This window comes from Petaurus breviceps, unplaced genomic scaffold, assembly GCF_028583685.1.
Source record: "Petaurus breviceps papuanus isolate PSGF00001 unplaced genomic scaffold, PetGlider_PUasm1.0 90822, whole genome shotgun sequence".
NCBI lineage: Eukaryota > Metazoa > Chordata > Mammalia > Diprotodontia > Petauridae > Petaurus > Petaurus breviceps.
The window spans coordinates 3430885-3453166 of NW_027187351.1; the positions used below are offsets into that span (position 1 = coordinate 3430885).

Consider the following 22282-nt stretch of genomic DNA (forward strand, 5'->3'; position numbering starts at 1 on the left):
TAACACCAAACCACATATCAGAACAGTGAAAATGAAATGAACTTCAATTTCCAGACTTTAATATTTAAAGGTTATGTATTATCTAGGGGGAAAAAATTAACACAGTTGAAAGAATAGATGTGCTTCAATGTTATCCTACTTATAAGAACTTCAAACCTAGTAATTCCATAATATCATTACAAAGTAACCATGTTGGTGTTATTTTTCCACTCCATGTTACTTGTTATCAGAAGATTCCCTTACCTTCTGGAATCTTGGCTTCAGTACACAGACCAAGGTGTGCCATCCCCTCATTGGTGAGATTTCCTTGAATGGCAATATTCCTGCTGAGTAGAGCCACTGTAGCCCTTAAAGCAAGGTGATGCCCAGCTATATTATGTTCTAGAAAGCCATGAGAATATCTGAAAAAACAAACAAACAAACAAATAAACAGCAGACTACAAGGATTACTATGATTGATGTCAAATATCATATTTTTTTCACCTTTGAATCTAAATTATACTACTTTCGGGTAGTATATTGTGAATATGACCTGTACATTAGAAATTATTAATAGGACAACTAAAGTCTAGAGTTTGCTATCATATACAATGGTAACTCAGTCAAGAAAGATGGTTATCTAGAGATAAATCCTAGAAAAATGAATAGAATGTTGGACTTAGAACCAGGAGGTACTGGGTTCAAATCCTACCTCCAACATTTTACTTTGTTTTGTCATCTGCAAAATGAGGGTATTTTTATAATACTAGAATAATCACCTTACCAGATTTTGTGAGACTCAGATGAGATGAGTAAAACATTTCACAAACTACAAGACATTATGTAAATTTTAGCTTTAAAAAAAATATGTGATTTCATTGGATCAGAAAACTCTGTTAGGAAACTTCCTCTGCCAACAGAGAATAGTTGCACCCTATTCTGTAACTAATTAAAATAATTACCAGAGGCACTGAGAGAGAAATTAATTTGCCTCAACTACATGGCCTAAATATCTTAAAGATAGAACTTGAAACAGGTCTTTCTGAGTCTAAGGCTAGCTTGCTATTCACTATATCATGCAGTCTTAATTTTAAAAAATATTATCACCATTATTTCCATTATTACCACTATCATTGTCATTATCACTGTAACTACCACTGCATCTTGAAGTTTTTCATGTTTAAACCACTTTTATCCAGGAAAGATTTAACTAGAATAGAATTAAATGAATGAAAGGCAACACCCTCCCTCCCCCAATATATCCGTGACTTCTTCATCTTTCATCTGCAGCTACAACTTAAGTTTCAAGCCAATTCGTAACTCAGGTCAAACTTAGTACCTCAAAGGTGACCTAAGATAGAGGTCAGCACCATGTACACTGTCTATGATGGCAACTTCTTCTTGCCGTTGAGAACCTTCCAAGGTGACTCCACTAATGATGACTTCTTCCCCAGGATGCCAGTCAACAGAGTCCTCTAAGGCTAACATGGTATCATTGGCTTGAGCTGCAGTCCTTAGATGTGTGAAGCTCATCTCTGGCATTAGACCTAAAGCAATTCAAGCAACAAAATCAATAAGTCTTTTTTATAAATGGTTAATAGAAAGTGCATTCTTTAAATGAGATTAAAAATAATATTTATTTATTTATTTATTTATTTATTTATTAATGCCTTTGTCTTCTGATCTTTAAGTTATATTATCTGGATAAACTGGAAAAAATGACACAGTCACTATTTGGTTTCCTCATCAAAAATGAGTCAAAGTAAAGCCAAGTGCAGCCATTCTTCATCTTAAGCATAAATGGAGGTAGAAGGGAAGTGGAAAAAAGTAAAATGGAAAATGGAAAGGTATGGGTAATAAGAAGTAATAGGGTGAGTACCATCAACAGTGGTTTTAGCTGGCTCTAGTGGTAGGCAGGTGGCACAGTGGATAAAGCCCTCAGCCTGGAGTAAGGAAAATTCATCTTCCTGAGTTCAAATCTGACCTCCAACACTTACTAGCTGTGTGGCCCTTGGCAAGTCACCTAATCCTGTTTGTCTCAGTTTCCTCATCTGTAAACTTCTTTGGGCAGTTAGACGGTACAGTGGATAGAGAATTGGGACTATAGTTAGGAAGACTCATCTTCCTGAGTTTAAATCCAACCTCAGACACTAGCTATGTGACCTGGGAAAGTCATCTAACCCTCTTTGCCTCAGTTTCCTCTTCTGTAAAATGAGCTGGAAAACAAAATGACAAACCACTCCAGCATCTCTGCCAAGAAAACCCCAAATGGTGTCACAGAGTCTGAAATGACTAACAACAATAGTGGCAGGGAAGAGAAAAGATAATGTAGTGGGAATATTAAAAAAAAATAGTAGCTCACATTTTTCTAGCACTTTAAGATTTGAAAAGCACTTTACCATTGAAGTTTGCATTAGCTCATTCAAAAGAAAACTGGACTTAGCATAAGAGAACCATAGATCTAGAACTAGAAAGGTACATCAGAGGCCATCTGGTCCAATTTCCTCAATCAGCATGTGAGGAAACTGATGCCTATGGATATGAAGTGATTTGTCCAAAATCAAACAGATAGTATCAGAGGTGGGATTTGAATTCATGTCCTCTGACTCTAGAGTCAGTGCTCTTCTCTCAATATCACACTAACTTGGGCCTCATATATTGATTCTGTAACTTACAATCTTTGTGACTTTAGCAAATTTCTCGTTCACTCTGAGCTTTCTTTTTTCTCATATGGAAAATTATAAGATGACATTAGAGGGTCTCTAAGATCTCTCAAAGCTCTAGATGCTATGAGCCACAAAGATTGGACAAAAATATCTCTAAGGTTCATGCCAGGCCTAAAATTTCAGATCAACCCTCCCTACTCCTAAGACTTTGGTCCATGTAAATCAATATTAAAGTATGTCAAGGTTATACCTACAAAGCAGAAACTCTTCTGCCTGGTTTTTGATACACTCCATACTCTGTTACCATCTAAATTGTCTAATTACCATTGTCCAAATTGCTTCTATTACTCAATATGATATACCTTCATTTTCAGTGAAGGCAACCTTTTCACTGAATTAAATACACATCAGGATCAGTCTTGCCTGCTTTCTTTCCTTATCTTGGAGTTTCCCCAAATACTTGGCACCTGGAATGGGCTTTGAAGGAAATCAAAGGATTCTGATAGAGATAAGGAAGGAATATATCCCAGGCATGGAGGAAGGCTTGTGCAAATGCAAAGAGGAAGAATATGGGATGCTGAGTTCATCCTCCACCTACCTCACAAAGTTTCCCCTGTTTTCCCTTTCCCTGACTTCCCTCTCTGAATTTGGATATTTGTGTCTATTTCACAAAACTTATCAGTTACGAAGTATCTTGTTCTGTTGATGAATGTCTTATCTTTCAACCACCCAATAAATTTACTACTCACAGGTTTAATTGACTAAAATGTTTTACAAAGCCCTAGTACCACCTCCACTTATGACCTTCTCAAAAAAGCACACTGGACATTCTAAAATCATGTCCTGAGTCCCTGAAGAAGTTAGTGGACTATTACAAACCTGGGGCTTATAATGAGAATGGGAATTTGAAGATCTTCCCTGCCCCTTAATAGACCTAGTGGGGAGTTTGAAGACCTCCCCTGCTTTGAAAGTAAACTCTGCCCCCTAATAGCCTGAATGTAATCACATGGAGCCTGTGATGGAGGGAATTTGCTGATGGGTGGAGCAGAGCCCACTAGATGCTTCCCTGCTGTGAAGATAAACTCTATCCCCTAATAGGCTAAATATAGTCATATGGAGCATCTGGTGGGAGGAGTTTGCTGAAGGTAAGCAGAGGCCACAGGAAGCTGGTAGTCAGAACTAGACAGATGGTGAGGGGAGAGAGGAGGACCTCAGGCTAGGAGTCAGATAGGCATGAGTAAATATTGATCTTGTATTGGTTTGCGAGAAGGCTGAAGGATGCTGTGGCTCTCAGAGTTATTATGGCTTCTGAATATCTTTGGTACTATGATGGAATCGGCTTACTGGTTTGGGATTGGGTTTTCTGGTGTCTAAATGTTTCAGTTCTATCCTCTATCTAGAGAGTTTGGTATATTTCGCGATTAAATGTCATGTGATGCTTATAGTCAGTCTTTATTGTGATCGTGGGTGCTGTAAATATTGCACTGGTGCTACAGGGCTGTGTATCACCAAGGCAATATTCACAACACCCAAAGTGACTATGAATATGCGACATAGTCCTGAATTGCAAAATATGACAGACTCTCCACATGGAACACAGAACCAAAACATTTATTCAGATACCAGAAAGCCAAATCCCAACACCAGAAAATCAAATTCATCACAGCAACAAATAAATCTATATACAATAACACTGTAGAGGGCACCTCCATCCTCAAGCCTTCCTACAAACAAACACAATCCTAGCTGCTTGCTGGCATACACTCTAACTTTTCTGACTCATTTTCTGCTCCACCCATTCAGCAAACTCCTCCCACCACAACTCCATGAGATTATAATTGGCCTCTTAAGGGGCAGGGAATATCTTCAAATTCCCATTACCATTACAAGCTCATTTGCATTCATTGAGGGAGGGAGTGCAAACTCATCCAACTCACCATATTTAGGCAGCCCTAGACTACACAATGCTTCACTTCCCATTCTCTAAAACTTATCATCCCGGCATTACTCCCTTTTCTTTCTGCTTCTAACTCTGGACACAGTAAACAAATAAACCTAACATTATTTCTGGAAAGGGTATGTCAATTAGCTGGCCTATATAGCAACTCACCATCTCTATAACTCCACAGAGCAAGATCTTGTTCCTTGGGCATCACTCCTTGAATGTGTTATTTCCAATATTAGCATATAAAGCTTCTTGGCAGTAATCTTTGTTGTCATTTTTATTATTGTTGTTGTTTGTTCTTCTTTCTCAAAGAGGACCATGACATCAGGAAGGTAATGTAATGATTCGCAAGTGAATTGGATTTAAGTGAGAGAGAGTTGTACAAAGTCACCAGCCTTACTCTCCTCAAGAGCCATCTGGGTCCAGTGGCAAGATAAAGATCAGGATGACTGGATATGGCCCTGGATGCAGTGGGAGATCTTGGCCTTTTTAAGTTAAAGTCTTTCCCAGGACTCAGTTTGACTGAGACTATGCCCATTCAGTGATTAAGGTTAGGTAAGAAATGAGGTAAAGAATGGCCTCTTTTACCTAGTGAAAAAAAAAATCAATCTGGGAGGGGAAGACCCCCAGGATTTCTGGTCAAAACAGAAACTACTGTTATTTACACTTACTCTGAATCTTGGGCTGGGACCTATTGTGGACCAAACAATAAGAGCCAGAGTAATTTGGGTTTAACGCATGGTTCTTAAGAAAGAAATCTAGCCAGGAAGTTCTAAGATATTTTGCAAGGTTTCAGTGATCAAATATATATTCCTTTGGGAAGAGCACCCACAGGTAAGGGTATACCTTATAAAGGAAAGGACAGAGGGAATAGAAGGAGGGAGAGGAGAGAGGGAGGGAGGGAAGTGAATGAGAAAGATGAAAACTTCTCAGCCCATAAGTTTTGTGGGATCAAGCTGGAATTTCAGATTCACCCTTCCCCCCCCCCCTTTACTACTGCCACATCAGCATAAGGCTCCCTTCAAGGGTCTTTTGACCTCCACCTTTATTTCATCAGCATTAGGGCCCCTTCGGGAGTTTTAGAACTCTACCCTTGCTTGTGACCTTTTTTTCCCTCCCTTGCTTTAGCATCTACCAAATAAGGACATGAACAATTCCTTGCCCCCTGTCCTGCCTCCCAGCCAATAGGAGATAGTGGAGGGCTTCTTTGTTATCCACTATTGGGTTAGATTTCTTGCCAAGACTGAGAGTCCGCCTCCCAGCCAATGGGAGAAAGGGAAGTGAGAGAAGGGGGGGGGGGGCTTGTTTGCATTAGGGTATAAATTCTTGTTCTGTGTTTTGTAATATGCCTCATTCTGCTGGTTCATACTGGTGGAAGGGACACCCTCTTCTGGCAAGAACTGAAAAACTTCCTGTTCCTTCCTCAAGATACCTCTGACTTTTAATTTTTCTGGGTAGGGGATTTTTGGGTCCCTGTTCCCCACACAGAAGGAAAGAAAGAAGGAAAAAAGGAAGGAAGGAGGGAGCTGCATTGTCCAACTGGGAGTGGTCAATGGGGCAGCTACTATTACTAGCAGGTTGTGGTTTGTCCACCATTCTCAAAAAGAACTTTCAAGTGAATTGGATTTAAGTGAGGGAAGACTGTGCAAAGTCACCAGCCTCACTCTTTCCTCTGGAGCCATCTGTCACAAAATGTTTATATCATCAGTGTTTAGCCCCATGTCTCCCACAGAGTAAGCATTTAATAAGTGTTTTTTTCCATTGATTTATTTATTCATTTATCCATCTCTTCATTCATTAGCCTGTTAAAAACTTAACATGCTGCTGAACATGAATGCTCAATAAATGTGATTTGTTGAAGAGGAGATATTTATAATTATTTGATTAATTTAGTCCTCATGACTTAGTGACGAGACAAGTCAGTTTTGAAGGCAAGAAGAAGACTTGGGTTCATGTCATACCTCTGAAATATAGTAGCTGTGTGAACCTGGGCAAAAGGTACAAACTTTCAGTGCCCTAGGCCACTAATACTATAAATGGCAGAGAAAGTCCCACTCTGCATTGGTAGAGGGAGTTTCCTTGCCTAGAATTTTCCTATACCAGTGAGATTTTTGATCCCATTCCTATCCTTGTCCTAATTTGATCCACACAGCCAAACAAGAATAAATCCATTCCCAAAATATATTTCTTTACTTGAATGGTCAGATTAGATTACACACAGCATTTTCTGTTCCACAGGTAGTAGGTTTATCCTTGTCTCAGTAGATTGCTGTAATCTATTACTGATGAGAAAGGGACATTTGCATGATTGATTTACAGTGAACAAAATACACTTACAATGTACATACTTTAACACTGATTACAAGGAGAGTAGCTCATCAACATTACTATTTCATGATGGCCCTAGGTCTCAGTTTACTAAAGTAACCAGTCACAAAATAGGACCACCCAACAACTGTATTAGATAATATGAAATTCAAGAAACTCACAGCTGCCTGAATTCCCACATTGGTCCACCTCCTATACTGAATTCCATACTTTTCTCAATGACTCACAAAAATTGATCCATTTCATATTTTATCTCTGCTCTTCACAGGAAGTTTCCTAGCAATGAGTGATATTGGAAGTAACACCATATAAAGCACATGTTCATTCCCAAACCATTCACTTCATGGTGCTTTTCCATCCTCCTTTGCAATAGATCATAATTTACCTTTTGCCCACAGCAAGTTACTGTCCTCCCTTGTGCATTAAAAAAAGTAATAATACTCAAATCGCTAAGTACAGAGGTTGCCCACAATAAATCATTTTCAAATTATTTTTAACTTTCTTTTTCATTTACTTCTGGGTGGGGAGGGAGAAGAAGGGTGGCTGGACCATAATGGATGCCCTATGCTTAAAAGGTCTCTGGATTTCATTGCATGGATTATTGGTATGGCTTCTGAAGTTGACTTAAGCAATAATTTAATCTTTTTTTTAAACACTACAAGTTTCCTAATTTCAGGGCAGGTGCAAATTAACTCATAAATCATCCAAATAAAAATAATTTTAGTTCTATTTTTGTAGGATTTTTTTAACCTTTGGGCATAGTAAAAAAAATACTTTGCATTATGCATGTATATATGGACACTCTACCTTTAAATATCTGTCCAACTTTAGACATTTTTTTAAATTCAAGAAAATAACTGCAACTGAGCTACATGTTTCCATCAGTACCACCACTCTCACCCAACCCTGAACACAGTATTTTTCTTTTTTTGGCAAGACAATCCAGGTTAAGTGACTTGCCCAGGGTCAAACAGCTAATTAAGTTGTCAAGTGTCTGAGACCGAATTTGAACTCAGGTCATTCTAACTCCAGGGCTGGTGTTCTATCCATTGCACCACCTGGTTGCCCCTACAAACTTATTCTTAATTCTCACCTAGCACTGTGCTACAGCCTGAACTGAAAAGTATGTTATGTTCAACAAAAGCCATACAGTTTACTCTTCAGTATTTCTTCAAATGGACAGATGGCAAAGACCACTGAAAATCACAAATTATCCTTTAACTTCATTTTGGCTATTAATTTCAGCCTCTCCCATCACAAGTTGACCAGAGCTTCTAGGAAGAAATAGAATTATCTCAGTGATCTCATCCACTATCACACATAAGCAAATTATTCTGAAATCTGTATCTCCAGCATTGACCTCTTCTTGGCTCCAATCCTCTATTTTGTATTCTACTGGCTATCTCCACCTAACTATCTCACTTTCACCTTAAACTCAAAACGATGAAACATGTGAACTTGTCATCTTTGTACACAGACTAAACTCCCCTCCCACTTAGTTATTTCTTTCCCCTCTCTCAGCCTAGAAACCATAAAGTCATTTTTGCAATTTTCCTTTCTTCTTCTCTAACATGTCCCAACATTTCTTTCTTCAAAATGTCTCCTGGACTCACACCTTCTACATTCCCACTATCACTTCTCTAGTTCAGTCTCAGAAGACCTCAAAAAGAAATGTCCCTTGGGGGCAGCTAGGTGGCGCAGTGAATAGAGCACCAGCCCTGGAGTCAGGAGGACCTGAGTTCAAATCCAGCCTCAGACACTTATACAAAAACTAGCTGTGTGATCTTGGGCAAGTCACAACCCCAATTGCCCTCCAAAAAAAGGCAAAAAAGAAAGATATGCCCCTGCTTATTTTCTGTTACTCTTGGAATCCATTCTACATAATGCTGTCAGGCTAATCTTCTTAAAACACATCTTCTTTCAGAAAATATCTTTGCCTGATAACATAAAATGGTTCCTTCTAGTTTAAATTTATCTGAGTTATATTCAAAGTTTTCCACATCATTCATATTTTTCCCTATCACATCATATTTGCTCAGTTTTCTAGGCCCATTATCCCAACCTCCCAATCAACATTTGTGTGTGCTCTCCAAGTATATTTTGCTCCCATAAGGCCAGCCTCTTTCCTTTTACACCCTATTTTACAACATACTTGTTTTCACCTCTGTGTTATTGCTTATAATGTCCCTACCACCTTGATGCCCTGGCCCTCTTCTTTCCAAACTCAAAAGTTCTAACTTCGTATCCAGCCTTTAGAGCTCAGTTCTTTTCCCTTCTTTCATTCAATTTTCACTAGCTACTCCAGTATGATGATCTTTTCCATTTATGCACTCCTGCCTTACTTGTGTTCTGAACTGCAGACTCTATCACAATCCTATAGCTGTTTTGCACATATAGATGTCTTGTCTCTCTTACTCATCTGAAAGCTCTTTGAGGACCAAGTCTAATCTAAATAAAATCGCACTTCTTAACCTAATAAAGTGCTTTATAAATATGCTCATTTAATCCTCATAACATCCTCAGGAAGTATTATTATCATTCCTACTTTATAGAATTGTTTTATGCTATTGAGTCATTTTTCAGTTGTGTGTCTCTTTGTGACCCAATTTGGGGTTTCCTTGGCAAAGATACTAGAATGATTTGGCATTTTTCTTCTCTAGTTTACAGATGAGGAACTTAGGCAAACAGGGTTAAGTGACTTACCATGGGTGACATAGCCAGTAAGTATCTGACACCAAATTTGAACTCAGGAAGATGAGTCTTCCTGACTTCAGGTCCAGTATTCTATCCACAGCACCACTCAGTGGCCCTTATTAGTAATAATAGCACTTACATAGAATCTACTATGTGCCAGGCACTTTAAAAATATTTTCTCATTTAATTATTTAAGATGAGGAAACTGAAGCTGACAGAAGTGACTTGCCCAGGGTCACATGGTTAGTATCTGAAGTCAGATTTGAAGTCGTCTTCCTTCTTGAAGTCAAGAACTCTATCCACTATGCCACCTAGCAACTAACAACAGATGTTGTTCATCCACTTAGTTGTTTTCATGTGGAAATGGTTGGACCAAACTCTTTTAAGTGATTTCAGGTCTCTTTCAGGAGGGTATGTAGTGTTCCATTGCTTGATGCAATCACATGTGAAAGACCTCACCATCGATAGGGATTCCTCTTCAACTTACAGTTATCTCTCATATGACCATAATGAATAACTTTTACAAGTGCATGTCCCCTTGGGGATCCTGAACACAGTTGTTTATATTGTTATAGCATTCAAGAAATATTTCATAACACCTTATTGCAAATGTACTTGAATGATCCCAAACTTTCCCCCTCCCCTCAAAAAACCCAGCTTTTAAATATATATATACCACTATTTCATTGGTGTTGTTATTGGGCTGCTGGTCATGAAGTTAGAGTCAAAGAATTATAAACTTTTATCTCTCAGAGAGCAATGGAAAAGTATACAATGGGTGCAAGCAAGCTTCAATACATAACAAACAGGAAACTAAGAAGAAATGTACTACAGGATGTCAACAAAGAAATGTATGATAAAAATTTTGGTTGTTCACAGGACAAGAGCAGAGGATAAATGGTTGATAATGGATATCATCTGTGTCCTCAAAGTGTCACAAGAAAGAGAGAAAGCCTCACCCCACCCCCAGCTCATTGACAATATGTGGCAAATGTATTAGAATATTTGAATTCCAACTCTCACAACTTGGGAAGAATTTGATGGGTTACAATCTGTATTATGAGACAGGTCATCCTCTTCAATGAGGTTATAGAATCACTTGAGATTTTATCAAAGAAATTAGATAAACCATATAAATAGTATTTGATATTACTCCAGTGCTACCCTATGTGGATTTCCTTTGATGGAGAATATAATCCTCAAAATTTCAATTATAAAGTAATCCATGTTTCATCCTATGAAATGCTTTAAAAGTATAGGCATTGCCATCCTGGGAGACTCACTTCCTTTCTAAGCCACAAGACAATAAAACACATGAAAAAGCTATTTAAAACACTCAATTGTTTATGAATATTCTTTAAAGAAAGAAAGCTGTGTTCTTAACAAGCAATTTAATATACCGCTTAACCACTTTAAGTTTTCCAAGTTGGTCTGCTAGTCTGCAAACTGTTCATTAACTCTTCCTAATGACTTCTGGTCATAATTGTATTTCCTACAAATTATTGTTCAAGCATATCAGTGTCATCCATTCATAATTGCCCATGCCCCAAGAACCAATTCTACTGAATGGGAGCAGGGAGAAAGAAAGCAGCATTGTACAGCAACAACTTTTTAAATTGCTTCAACATTTTCTAAACAGAGTGGGCATCTACCCACATTCAACCTTCAAACTCAACCCACCCCTAACCTCAGCCAATCTGATTTAGAATCATGCAAAGTCAATAACCTTTGATGAAGACTGTTGTGGTCTTCACAACAGTGGTAAAAACAAAAATGATAGTAATATATGCATGAAAATTTTAGAAGTATTTGCTGTAAGAGAAGACACTGGGAAAAACACCAAGAGACCTAGAAATTATTCATTTTTCTATCATTTCATCAGCTTCCTATGTTCCCCAGTTAAGTGATTCAGTGGATAAAACTCTGGACCTGGAGTCAAGAAGACCCAAATTTAAATAAGACTTAGATATTTACTAGTTGTATAACTGTGGGCAACTCAGTTTACCTTTCTCTGCCTATGTTTCCTCATGTGTAAATGAGGACATAATAATAGCCCCTATTTCCAAGGATTTTGAGAATAAAACTAGATAATACAAGTAAATCTTAAAGCGCTATGTAAATATTATTATTGTTTATAGATTTGATCTCACCAATATCCATAAGGGGAGTAATTTTTTAAATCATAAGTACCTATGTATAAGTTATTAGGGCAAGGGGGTTGAGAAGGTATTTAGTGTGGTAAAAAGGTAACTTTGATAGATAATATAATTTGTTTTGGCTATTGCCACAGTCAATAGCTTGAGGTATCAGGGAAGTCACTTGATGATAGAGACCCTTACATAAAAGAAAGGTACCATGAGACAATGTAGTAATGTGTAAGAACATGTAGACCTGAATTCCAGCCCTAGCTCTGCCAATAACACTGTGCTCTTGTGTAGGTCATGTAACCCCTACAGGTTTCCTCATCTATAAAATGGATATAATAGTAATGGCCCCCATTAAATTAAAAGGGGTATTTTAAGTGGGGAGGAAGGGAAGAGAGATTCAAAACAAATCATTACATATAGTAAAACATTATATAAATATGTTATAATTATCTCCATTAAGTAGGACGTTAAAACATGGCAAAGTTAACCAACAAGCACTTACTATGTGTCTGGTACTGTGCTAAGCATGGAGGATACAAAGAAGCAAAAATAGTCCTTGTTCGAAAAGAGTTTTTAATGGGAGAAAAACATAATCAAATCAGAACATACTAGATAAATGCAGAGTGGGTGGAAATTATCCTTAAAAGGGATGGAACTACTAGCTTAGTAGACTAGGAAAGATCTCTTGGAAGAAGTGGTGCTTGAGATGAGTCTCATAGGGATCCAGGGATTCTAAATGACAGGTGTTGGGAGGCAGATCATTCCAGGCATGGGGAACACAGTCAACAAAAAGATACAAAGATGGGAAATGGAGCATCCTATGTTCAGAAAAGCATATTGACCAATGCAATTGAAAAAATAGAGAAAGTGAAGGAGAACAAAATTTAAGAATACTGAAAATAAAGAAAAGGCCAGGTTCTCAAGAGCTTTAAATGCCATACAAAAGAATAAACAAATAAATTGGGGAATGGATGAACAAAATATGGTATAGAAATGTGATGGAATACTATTGTGCTGATCTCTTATCAGTATAATGCCCAATCAAATTCCAGAGGACTAATGCACTACTCACCTCCAGACAGAAGGTTTTAGAATGAAGAATGCAGAATTAAGACTTATTCTTTTCTTTTTTCCTTTCTTTTCTTTTTTTTTTAAGAATGTAGTCAAAGTGCACATTTGTTTTGATTCACTATTAGTAATGTGTTTTGATTTTTTTATGTGTTCTCAAATGGGGAGATGAAGGTGGGAAGATGTATTTTAGCTTATTAAAACAAATTGTTTTTAAATAGAACAAATCAGAATTGATCTTTAACATGAGTTTGTCTTTCTGGAGCCCCTTCCCCATATCAAAAGGCTTGATCAGTATTAATTTTATTATTGTTAATAGGGAAAGGAACCAGACCTGTGATTTGATTGATAAAAGGAAATTTCCAAGAGTTTCAATGCTGACAGCACTGAGAGGTTGACTTGTCCAAGGTCACAAAGTACATATACAGATATGTGTGTATGTATGAGTGTATACATGTATATATATATGCACACACATGTACATCGGGATACACATGTGTATATGTCTTCATGTGTGTATATACACATGCATATGTGTATATGCATATATACATGTGTATACATTTATACACAGGTAGGGAGCTACCTGTGGACTGTAATATACATATTTGTGTGTGTGCATCAATAAAGCTTAATTCAACATTATTCATTGATTAACTTGCCTTTTGGCAAAAAAAGTACAGTTAATATCAATCTTGCTTAATGAGCAAGGAGGTCTTTCATAGTCCCCTAAAGATTGATAAAGAGAACAGAAAAAGGATCTGCTCATTAAGCACACTGACAGGAGGGTTGCTTACATATTTGAAGTCTTTAGTAACTACTACTCATTGCTGGCCATGAATAGCATTACCATAGGGATATCAACTTTGAACATTGCTATTTATTCTTAACAAGATGCTAACTATTTCCCCTTGGCCAATGCTGACGTTACATGGGATTTGAGTTTTAGCCAGATTATCCATGGGCATATTTTTCTGCAGCAATGTTCCATTCTCAGCATTGCTGGCAGTCATAATAAGAGAGACTGAGTGTCCCCTTGTTCTACGGACTCATGACTGCTGGGAGCCCAAAGCACAAAAAACTCAGTTTGTCCAAAAGAGCTTTGTTCACATGTATGTGTGTTCCTAAATTGGGAATTTATAACTCAGAGAATTAAGCTGAAGTTCAAACTTCTTAGTGTGCACGTTTTTGGAGGACAAGAGTGCCATCTTTCATTTCCTTTAATCCTTATTATGCTCTACACTACGTACATATGGATACTTTGTACTTGTTACCTAGATAACAATTATGATGTTTGCTTATTAAAAGTATTTTGCTTCTGAAGACCTGAATGTGACATAAGGAACAGCTAAAGCATCAATATAAGATGATCTGATAGACCAAAAAGAACACAGGGCATTTTAAATGTATCATTTCCCTGTACCACTGAGAGCCACTAGCTATGACACCTACTACCTGGATGGGAGCAAAGCCTGGCAAAGTGAAGCTTGTGTGTTCTGGGTGTTATCTGCATGCAGCTGTGAGCCTTTTGCATCATTGCCAGTTAATCTCTGGTGCTACCGAGTGAAACAGGAAATGTGCGCCTGCAGGAAGGAGAATGCAGGCTGGAGCAATCATTTAAATGCTCAGATCAGCTGGCTACATCCACAACTGATCAGTGTAAATTTCCAGCACCCCTGATGAAAGGGAATTAGGCACAGAACTCTGCTCCCATCGCTGAGAATTGGAATCCTCATTTCCCTTGGCATTGGGGCTCGGGCCAAAGCTAAGAAAACTCATTTGGACATAGTAACAATTCATGCTTTCTTTCAAAGGCCTCCATCCAAAATCCCGTGAGCCTGTTCTAGAGATACAGAAACTAAATTAACTGGCCTTCCCCTCCTCTCCTTCCCCTACACCTCACCCAATCAGGCTCTATTCTCACCCCTTCCCTGCAAAACAGGTTGCCAGAAAAAATCAAAGTAGAAAGGTCAAAATACCCAGGAAATAGTCTTATCAGGATGCAACTAGAACCATATGGAACATCTGTTCCTGGTTCCTATGAGAACTTCAGGCCACATTGACAGACCTAGAAGATTATCCACATTTTGAAAATATACTGTTCATACAAAGGAGACCTCAACTTTTTATATTGAAAAATCACTTCACCTAATTATTATCACAATATATTTCATTGAACATTTGAGTAGATACATATGCATCTCTATGGATATGACTGCAATGTTTTATTTGTGTAGGTTCAAATTAGCATAAGGAAGGACATTTTCCAATTTTATTATGGTCCTTATTTTTTTGTATTAGCCCATAATTACCTAGGGAATTCTCAAGAGTCAATAAATAGTACGCAGGGGGCAGCTAGGTGGCGCAGTGAGTAAAGTGCTGGCCCCGGAATCAGAAGAACCGGAGTTCCATTCCCGCCTCAGACACTTAACACCCACAGAAAACTAGCCGTGTAACCTTGGGCAAGTTACTTAACCCCAATTGCCCTCCAAAATGCAAATATATATATAAATAGTACGCAGACCACATTTTAGAAGTACAGAACTGAACACTGAGATACAATTCCTGTTCTGGTCTTTACTCTCTGAATTAAATTAACTACAGGCATTTTTCCCAGTCTACTGTCTCTTCTTCTGATTTGGTAGTATCTGTGATGTGAAAGGATGGAGGGATGGATGGATACATGGATGCATGGATGCATTTATTAAGCACTTATTATGCATCACTGTATTAAGTGCTAGTAATACAAATTCATTAATAAAACAGTTCCTGAGATTTGGTGGCTATAGGCTACAGGAATATAAGAAAGTAACTTAGTTCATTAATACCCCAGCTTCACAGACTCCTGACACATCCTTATGGATATCTAGGCAATCTTTTTTTTTTTTTAATTAGCCTTATTTTGACTGCTACAACCCATCTCACAGTTACTCAATGTATGATTTCCTTCCTCTAGAAGCAAAGAAGAAATGTGTCAAGTCAATGTTATTATTGCTGTTGTTGTTTTATTGTTATCATTTATTATATATCTTAACTAAAAGTACAAACTCCATTTAGGGAGACTCCTTTCATAGACAACAGAAACTTTGATATTTATTGTGGTTGCTTCCAGTCCTTTTTGGTTGCGTGTTAAGAATTCATGGTTTTCTTTGGAGCAGGCTGCTTGTAGCATGATGAACCTGAATATCCAAATGGTAACTTATTTTTCTTTCAACTTCTGGAATAGCTTTTGTACTTTTTTAGCCCACCTCCACCACTCTAAGGCAACAGTAGTTTCTGTCAAGGTTATTCTTAGTATATTTTGCAATATCCAAACTAAGCTGACTGCCTTACCTAAAATTACTGTTACTCTCCAGGTCACTGACTACGTTATCTTTAGGTTAATTATGAAAAGCATCCCTCACAGGTTTTTAACTCCAGTGCTTAAGTCTAAGGCCACTGAGACTTGTTTAATATATAGCAAGGCGCAGTTTCATCAACAACCAATCATATGTTTCAAAAAGACTATCCACAGCCTAGATCATGCTAATTAGCCTGCAGAAAAGACTGTCCAAGGCCTGAGGCGCAAGGTCAATCAGCACTGACCAATTAGCATTCAAATTTTCAAGAACACTTGAAGAATTAAGTTCTTATTTATGAGGACTGAGATCATTAACAGAACTTTTACTCTAATATATGTATGTGCGTGTCTATATATGTATATATGTGTGTGTGTGTGTGTGTGTGTGTGTGTGTGTGAGGCTGGACCAATCCAAAGTATAGTATGTATGTATAACTATTATACATAAACAGGATCTAAAATTCACTTCATTACCTACCAGGAGTAGGGAACCTGGGGCCTTGAGACCGCATGTGGCCCTCTAGGACCCAAGTGCAACCCTCTGACTGAATCCAAACTTCACAGAATAAATCCTTTTATTTATATGCTGGTACTTTGATCCATATAGAGAGGGCTGATACAGAACCATAAAAACTCTTATAACCTAAAGTAATATGTCCTTCATGGGCAACTTCCTCACTCCCAGCAGTCCAGATCAGATCTCTGGCTGACTAAAATTCCTATTTTTATTAATACATATTCTTCAATAAGTCTCATCAGTATTTAAGAGCATTGGGCATCTAGGAGGTTCAGTGGATAAAGTGCTGGGCCTGGAGTTCAGGAAAACTCATCTTCCTGAGTTCAAATCTGACCTCAGACACTTACTAGCTGTAGGACCCTGGGCAAGAAACTTTACCCTGTTTGTCTCAGTTCCTCATCTGTAAAATGGGCTAGAGAAGGAAATGACAAACGACTCTAGCATCTTTGCAAAGAAAACTCCCAATAGGGTCACAAAGAGTCAGACAAAACTGAAAAACAACTGAAGAACAATACATGAGAGTTACAGGTTGGGTTTTGCTCTCTCCTTTTAGTGGCTATGTGATAATATAACCATTCTTTCAGAAATCATTAATTGCTAAAAGTTGGGGATAGAGAAATAGAACGTAATCATCTCTGCAACCCTTGGGATTATTCTCATGGAACTTGAGCAAAGGGATCTTCAAAGGTTGTCTAATTAACCACACACACACACACACACACACACACACACACACACACACACACACTATCAAATCCAGACAGGACTGCACATAAGTGATTACCAAAGAGAAAGTTGTAGATCTTCTATTTTATAATATCCAAGGAAAATAAATATGAAAAGAAGCAAAAAATCAGATTTGGCCTAAAAAGCAAAAAAGGGAATATATATGAAAGAGAAACCTAATAGGAGTAAGATAGAAATATCCAGGGAATTAGGTAAAAAGAAGAAATTTAAAAGTAAGAGGTAAGGGAAAGAAACTTAAGTGGAAGAAAGGAAAAGACCATTTGGAGAAAATGAGGGAAATATTATCAAACAGAAACCAAAAAGGGAAACCTCAGTTTAGTATAATATAGGATAGGCTGCTCTTCTCTATGTGCCCCATTTATGCAAAAGACATACTCCTAAAATCTGTCATGCCAACTGAACTTTTATAAATTAAGTCACATTTTAAAAACAGGGGAAAATTAGCTATTTAAAGGAAAGCTATAGTGAATCTTCTTACAAAGGGAAAAGTCACCCCCTCATGTATTGTTCATCCTTTCTTATAACCAGGGGGGATGCCATATCCTTTCTGACCCTCTGAGTCCAATGACCTTGCTTGAGGCACCACCCCCTTGCTGCCATATTTCATCATTACTGCTTGCACACTTCCTGCCTCCCTCCCCACTGGAAGCCAAAATCCTGCCATGCTGAACAGGGGAGGAGAGCCAAGTGCAAAGTGGACCTACATATCTTTCATATGAAACTACTTTTGTATTTTTTCTACTATGGTACCCAGCAATAACTACATTCTGATTTTCACATGAATTAATAACCAGTATATGACAAAACACTAGACGTCACTTCATTGCTGTCTTATCAAAAGCAAAGCACCACTCTACTGATTAACTATAGTGAAGTTATTTTTTTTTCAGAAGCATGTGATAGCAGGTGGTCTACAAGGACTTTCCCTCTAGCAAAGGGGAAGGAGAACAATAAAGTTTGAAAAATCACTGGTTTAAAGGTTGAAGTAAAATATGACTACCTTGCAGTAATTTGGGGGTAGTTCAATCTAAATTAGTGAATAGTCTAGATTGTAGGGCATTATAAATGTAGTGTAAATCATTTCAAATGCATGTATGAATTGCAAATGCAAAAAATGAAAAATTTATTTTAAACTAGACATTTAAGACCATTTTGTAATTAGGAACATTAATTTGCATACTAGGAATAAACTTGCTAAAGTTTTAAAAGTTGTTTTGTTTAAGTTAGGTTTAAACAACCTACTTGATATACTATTTATACGCAAAATCGCTGACCAAGTACTTCATAATAAAAATAAAATATGACCTATATAAGAACTCTTACTAGAGTTAAAAATTTTCTTTTTATTAAAAAGTACTGGATCAGCAAATGAATATGTAAATAATATTTCAAGTAGGTTATTTAAACCTAACTTATAGCAAATAATTTTTAAAAATTTATATTATACAGTGTTCCATGTCTTAATAAAATTTTAAGCTATTAAATTTGTGTGAATGTGCATATGTATAAAATGTTTTCAATGTGTTTTCCACAAAATAACCCAGTAAGGTAGACTGCATGTTAATTGTTCTGGGAATCACAGCTAGTAAGTGTCAGAACTGGTACCCAAATTCTTGTCTTCTGGCTCCAACACCAGTGAAAGTTCTTGCATCATACCATGATGCCTCTCATACCTAATGCAAAGGTAAACTTTGTCTCAGTTTAGATCTAATGATAACAAACTCTAAATTATTAACATCCAAGTATAATGTTTTCCCATGATGCTTAGAATAGTTTGAGTGCCTTCAGTATTTTGAGTTTATTTTTCTAACATCATCAGACAAAACAAAGAAAAATAGAAATGAATTTGTACACATTTTTTTGAGGTAGAGTTGGGGAAAAGTGACAACTAAATTCAAGGAGAAAGTTTTTAATCAAGGAAAATTAGGCTTAGAAAGAACAAGAATTTTGAAAGTCTAGAATAGCACTGGGTGGATGTTCAATTAGAAATATATAAATATTTATACATACTTCTCGATATGTGGAAATATATAAATATATGTATACATATATAAAACATAAATTTGACTATACTCTTAGTTCTCTATTTTAAAATACATATATATATTTAACTACACTCTTAGATCTTTATTTTAATATCATACCTTTGTGTATTATTCAACTCAAGCCTCCTAGTAGCCAACGGCACAAAAAATTTCAGTCTCACAAACTGAATACATACTGTAGTAAATAATAAGTTGTGAATTTATGCCTCCAGGTTTCAATAACCTTGGGAAGAGTGGATGAACACAATTTATGAATTTGAAACATCCCAGAAAGCCTGGCATGGAGGGACGGTAGCTACAGCCCTAAGCTGGGAGGTTAGGGAGATGAGGTCCTCCCCAAGGCCTACAACTCTGCTACAGTTCATCCAAAGAGCCTCAGGATCAGAACATGAAGGAAGGATCATGGTCGCAAAGAAATGGGTAGATATGCAATAGGAACCTGAGGAGATACTCTGAAGGGAGAAGAACAGAAATTGGCAATTATTTTTTTGGTTTAGAAGGCATATCATGGATCTGTGAAGGTGATGCCTAGTGAGGGGAGAGGAGAGACCTGAAATTAAAATAAGAGGCTCTAGGGGATATTGTCCTGGGTCAAATAGGGGAGACTCACAAAGAATATCCTGGAAAGAGAACAGTTTGGGAAAAGTAAGAGCTGTCTTTGTAGCATTTGGCATATACCTCACAAAAATTCCCCACATTATAGAAGTAAGAGCTACATTTACACACTAAAAATATGTGATGTGCAAATATTTTCTTATTACAGTTATCCCTTCCACATTGCAAGGGTTAGGGACATGGCACTTCCACGATCTGGAAAATTCATATAAAAATTTTGGCCCTCCCTTTGTACCAGAGAACTCTGATTTTTTTTGTTTGTTTGTTTTTCTTTTATGGGTTGTATATAGCACCTCATTATACAATTTGAGTTGATATTTTACAATACTATACAGATATTTTATGCATTTCTGAGTTTCTAAACTTTTTCTCTGTCATCCCCTGGCCTTTGCATGTCATCTAAAGCTTCTGAAAAACTCCCCCCATTCCCATTTAATTTCTCATGCTGACCCACAATATATTAAAACCATGATGGGGAAAGTCACAACGTGGAAGGGATAACTGAATATATTACTAAGGATAGGAACTGGACCTATGATTTCATTCATAGGAAACTCCCAGAAGGGGAAACCCCTTCTATCAAAAAAAGACACAACTCTTTCTCTGCAACTTACAGGCTAAGAGAATTGCCAAAAACAAAGGTGTCAAGCATGGGGTCCATGGATATGGTGGCAGAATGCAATTCTCACTCCTGAATGCCTCTATCAGATGAAAATGTAATCAGAAAATATTTAATAAAATAAATAAAAATGAAGTAAAGCATAACATTATATTTTAAAACTAAGTCAGTATGTGACCTTTAGGAATCTTTACATATTGAGTAGTGGTCCCCTTTTCTATTTGAATTTGACATCACTGATCTTAAAGAACTGATAAGTTCAGTGACTTGCACAAGGTCATACAGTTAGTATGCATCAAAGTATGAGGCCAGTTCTTTTTCCACTTCACAGAGATGTCTCCCTTTTTACCATATGTTATTAATAAGAAAAGTTGACACCAATATATCTCTTCCTAGGCATTATTTCATCTATTGAAACCTGGTAAGACCACTGGAGTCAGGATCTGAATCTACACCTTCATTCCAAAGTCTGTGGTAGTGATGGTATCACCTATAAGACCAGTTTCCTTATAAGAAGCATGTGATGTGAATGTAATATCCAAGTCATTTTAACAGAAAATCCTAGCAGTTCAGGATAAATTTAGCCACTGAATTATTTGCCATGTACATTTTTTTTACTTGTCCTTTTATTTTTTTCTGTACTTATGGTGTTCAAGATGACTATGTTAGCCTTGCTTTCAACCCCTCCCTATCCCTTTTTCTCAAAAACTTTCAACCTGCACTTGATTCCTCTATCTTTTAATTTTCTGAAAAGGACAAAGACAGGAATCCAGACAAGGCCAGGAAGCTCATTTTCTCCTAGGAAACTGTCAGGCAACTTTCTCAGGGAGGTAATGGGAATGGAACAGGAGACATTGATAAATTTCCCTTCTGAACAATCAATAAAAACCCCCTCAATCCTGTTCAGACTCCCACTGTGGAAGCAAGAACCATAATTACATTGTCAAAAATTCAAGTTGCCCCAGCTGATGGCAACTCCCTTTAAAAATGACGTGTGAATGGCAGTCAGTTTATGGGTGGTGCACCCTGATTGGCAGTCAGATTGGCTAAAGCCAAAGGCAACTGTGAAATTTCCCCATTGACTCAAGGCACCCAAGCACCAAACTGCCATTCACATGGATTTCTAGGAATTTTTAGTCATATTAACATATCACCATGAGTAGGTGACAGAACTTACTAAGCAATCTGAACTCAAACCATAGCTGTAGAACATTCCCTGTCCCAATCCTTACCAAATCAAGAAAAGAGGAAGAGATGGGGGGGGGGCACACAGAAGGGAGAGAAAAAAGGAAGAAAAGGAGGGAGAGGCAATGAGAAAGAGGGAGGAAGAGAAGGAGAGATCTAGGAAAGGAATGAGGGAAGGAGACACCTAAGAAATAGGAGGGAAAGAGAGAGAAAAAGAAAGGGAGGGAGAAAGAGATATATGTAAATGAAAGGAGATAGGAAAAGAGAATAAGAAAGAGGGGGAAAGGAGAGTGACAGAGAGAGGGAGAGAAAGAGAGAGGGAGAGAGAGAGAGAGAGAGAGAGAGAGAGAGAGAGAGAGAGAGAGAGAGAGAGAGAGAGAGAGAGAG

General features: G+C 37.5%; 1 protein-coding gene across 1 annotated transcript in view; it reads right to left on the bottom strand.

The window, feature by feature from the left end:
- PKHD1 (PKHD1 ciliary IPT domain containing fibrocystin/polyductin) overlaps positions 1-22282 on the bottom strand; it is a 669991-nt gene that overhangs the window by 374165 nt on the left and 273544 nt on the right. The window contains exons 38-39 of the mRNA XM_069070581.1: positions 1319-1526; positions 244-401 (exon numbers count right to left, since the gene is read on the bottom strand). Coding sequence (XP_068926682.1) covers positions 244-401; positions 1319-1526 — 366 coding nt within the window. The remainder of the gene's footprint in view (positions 1-243; positions 402-1318; positions 1527-22282) is intronic.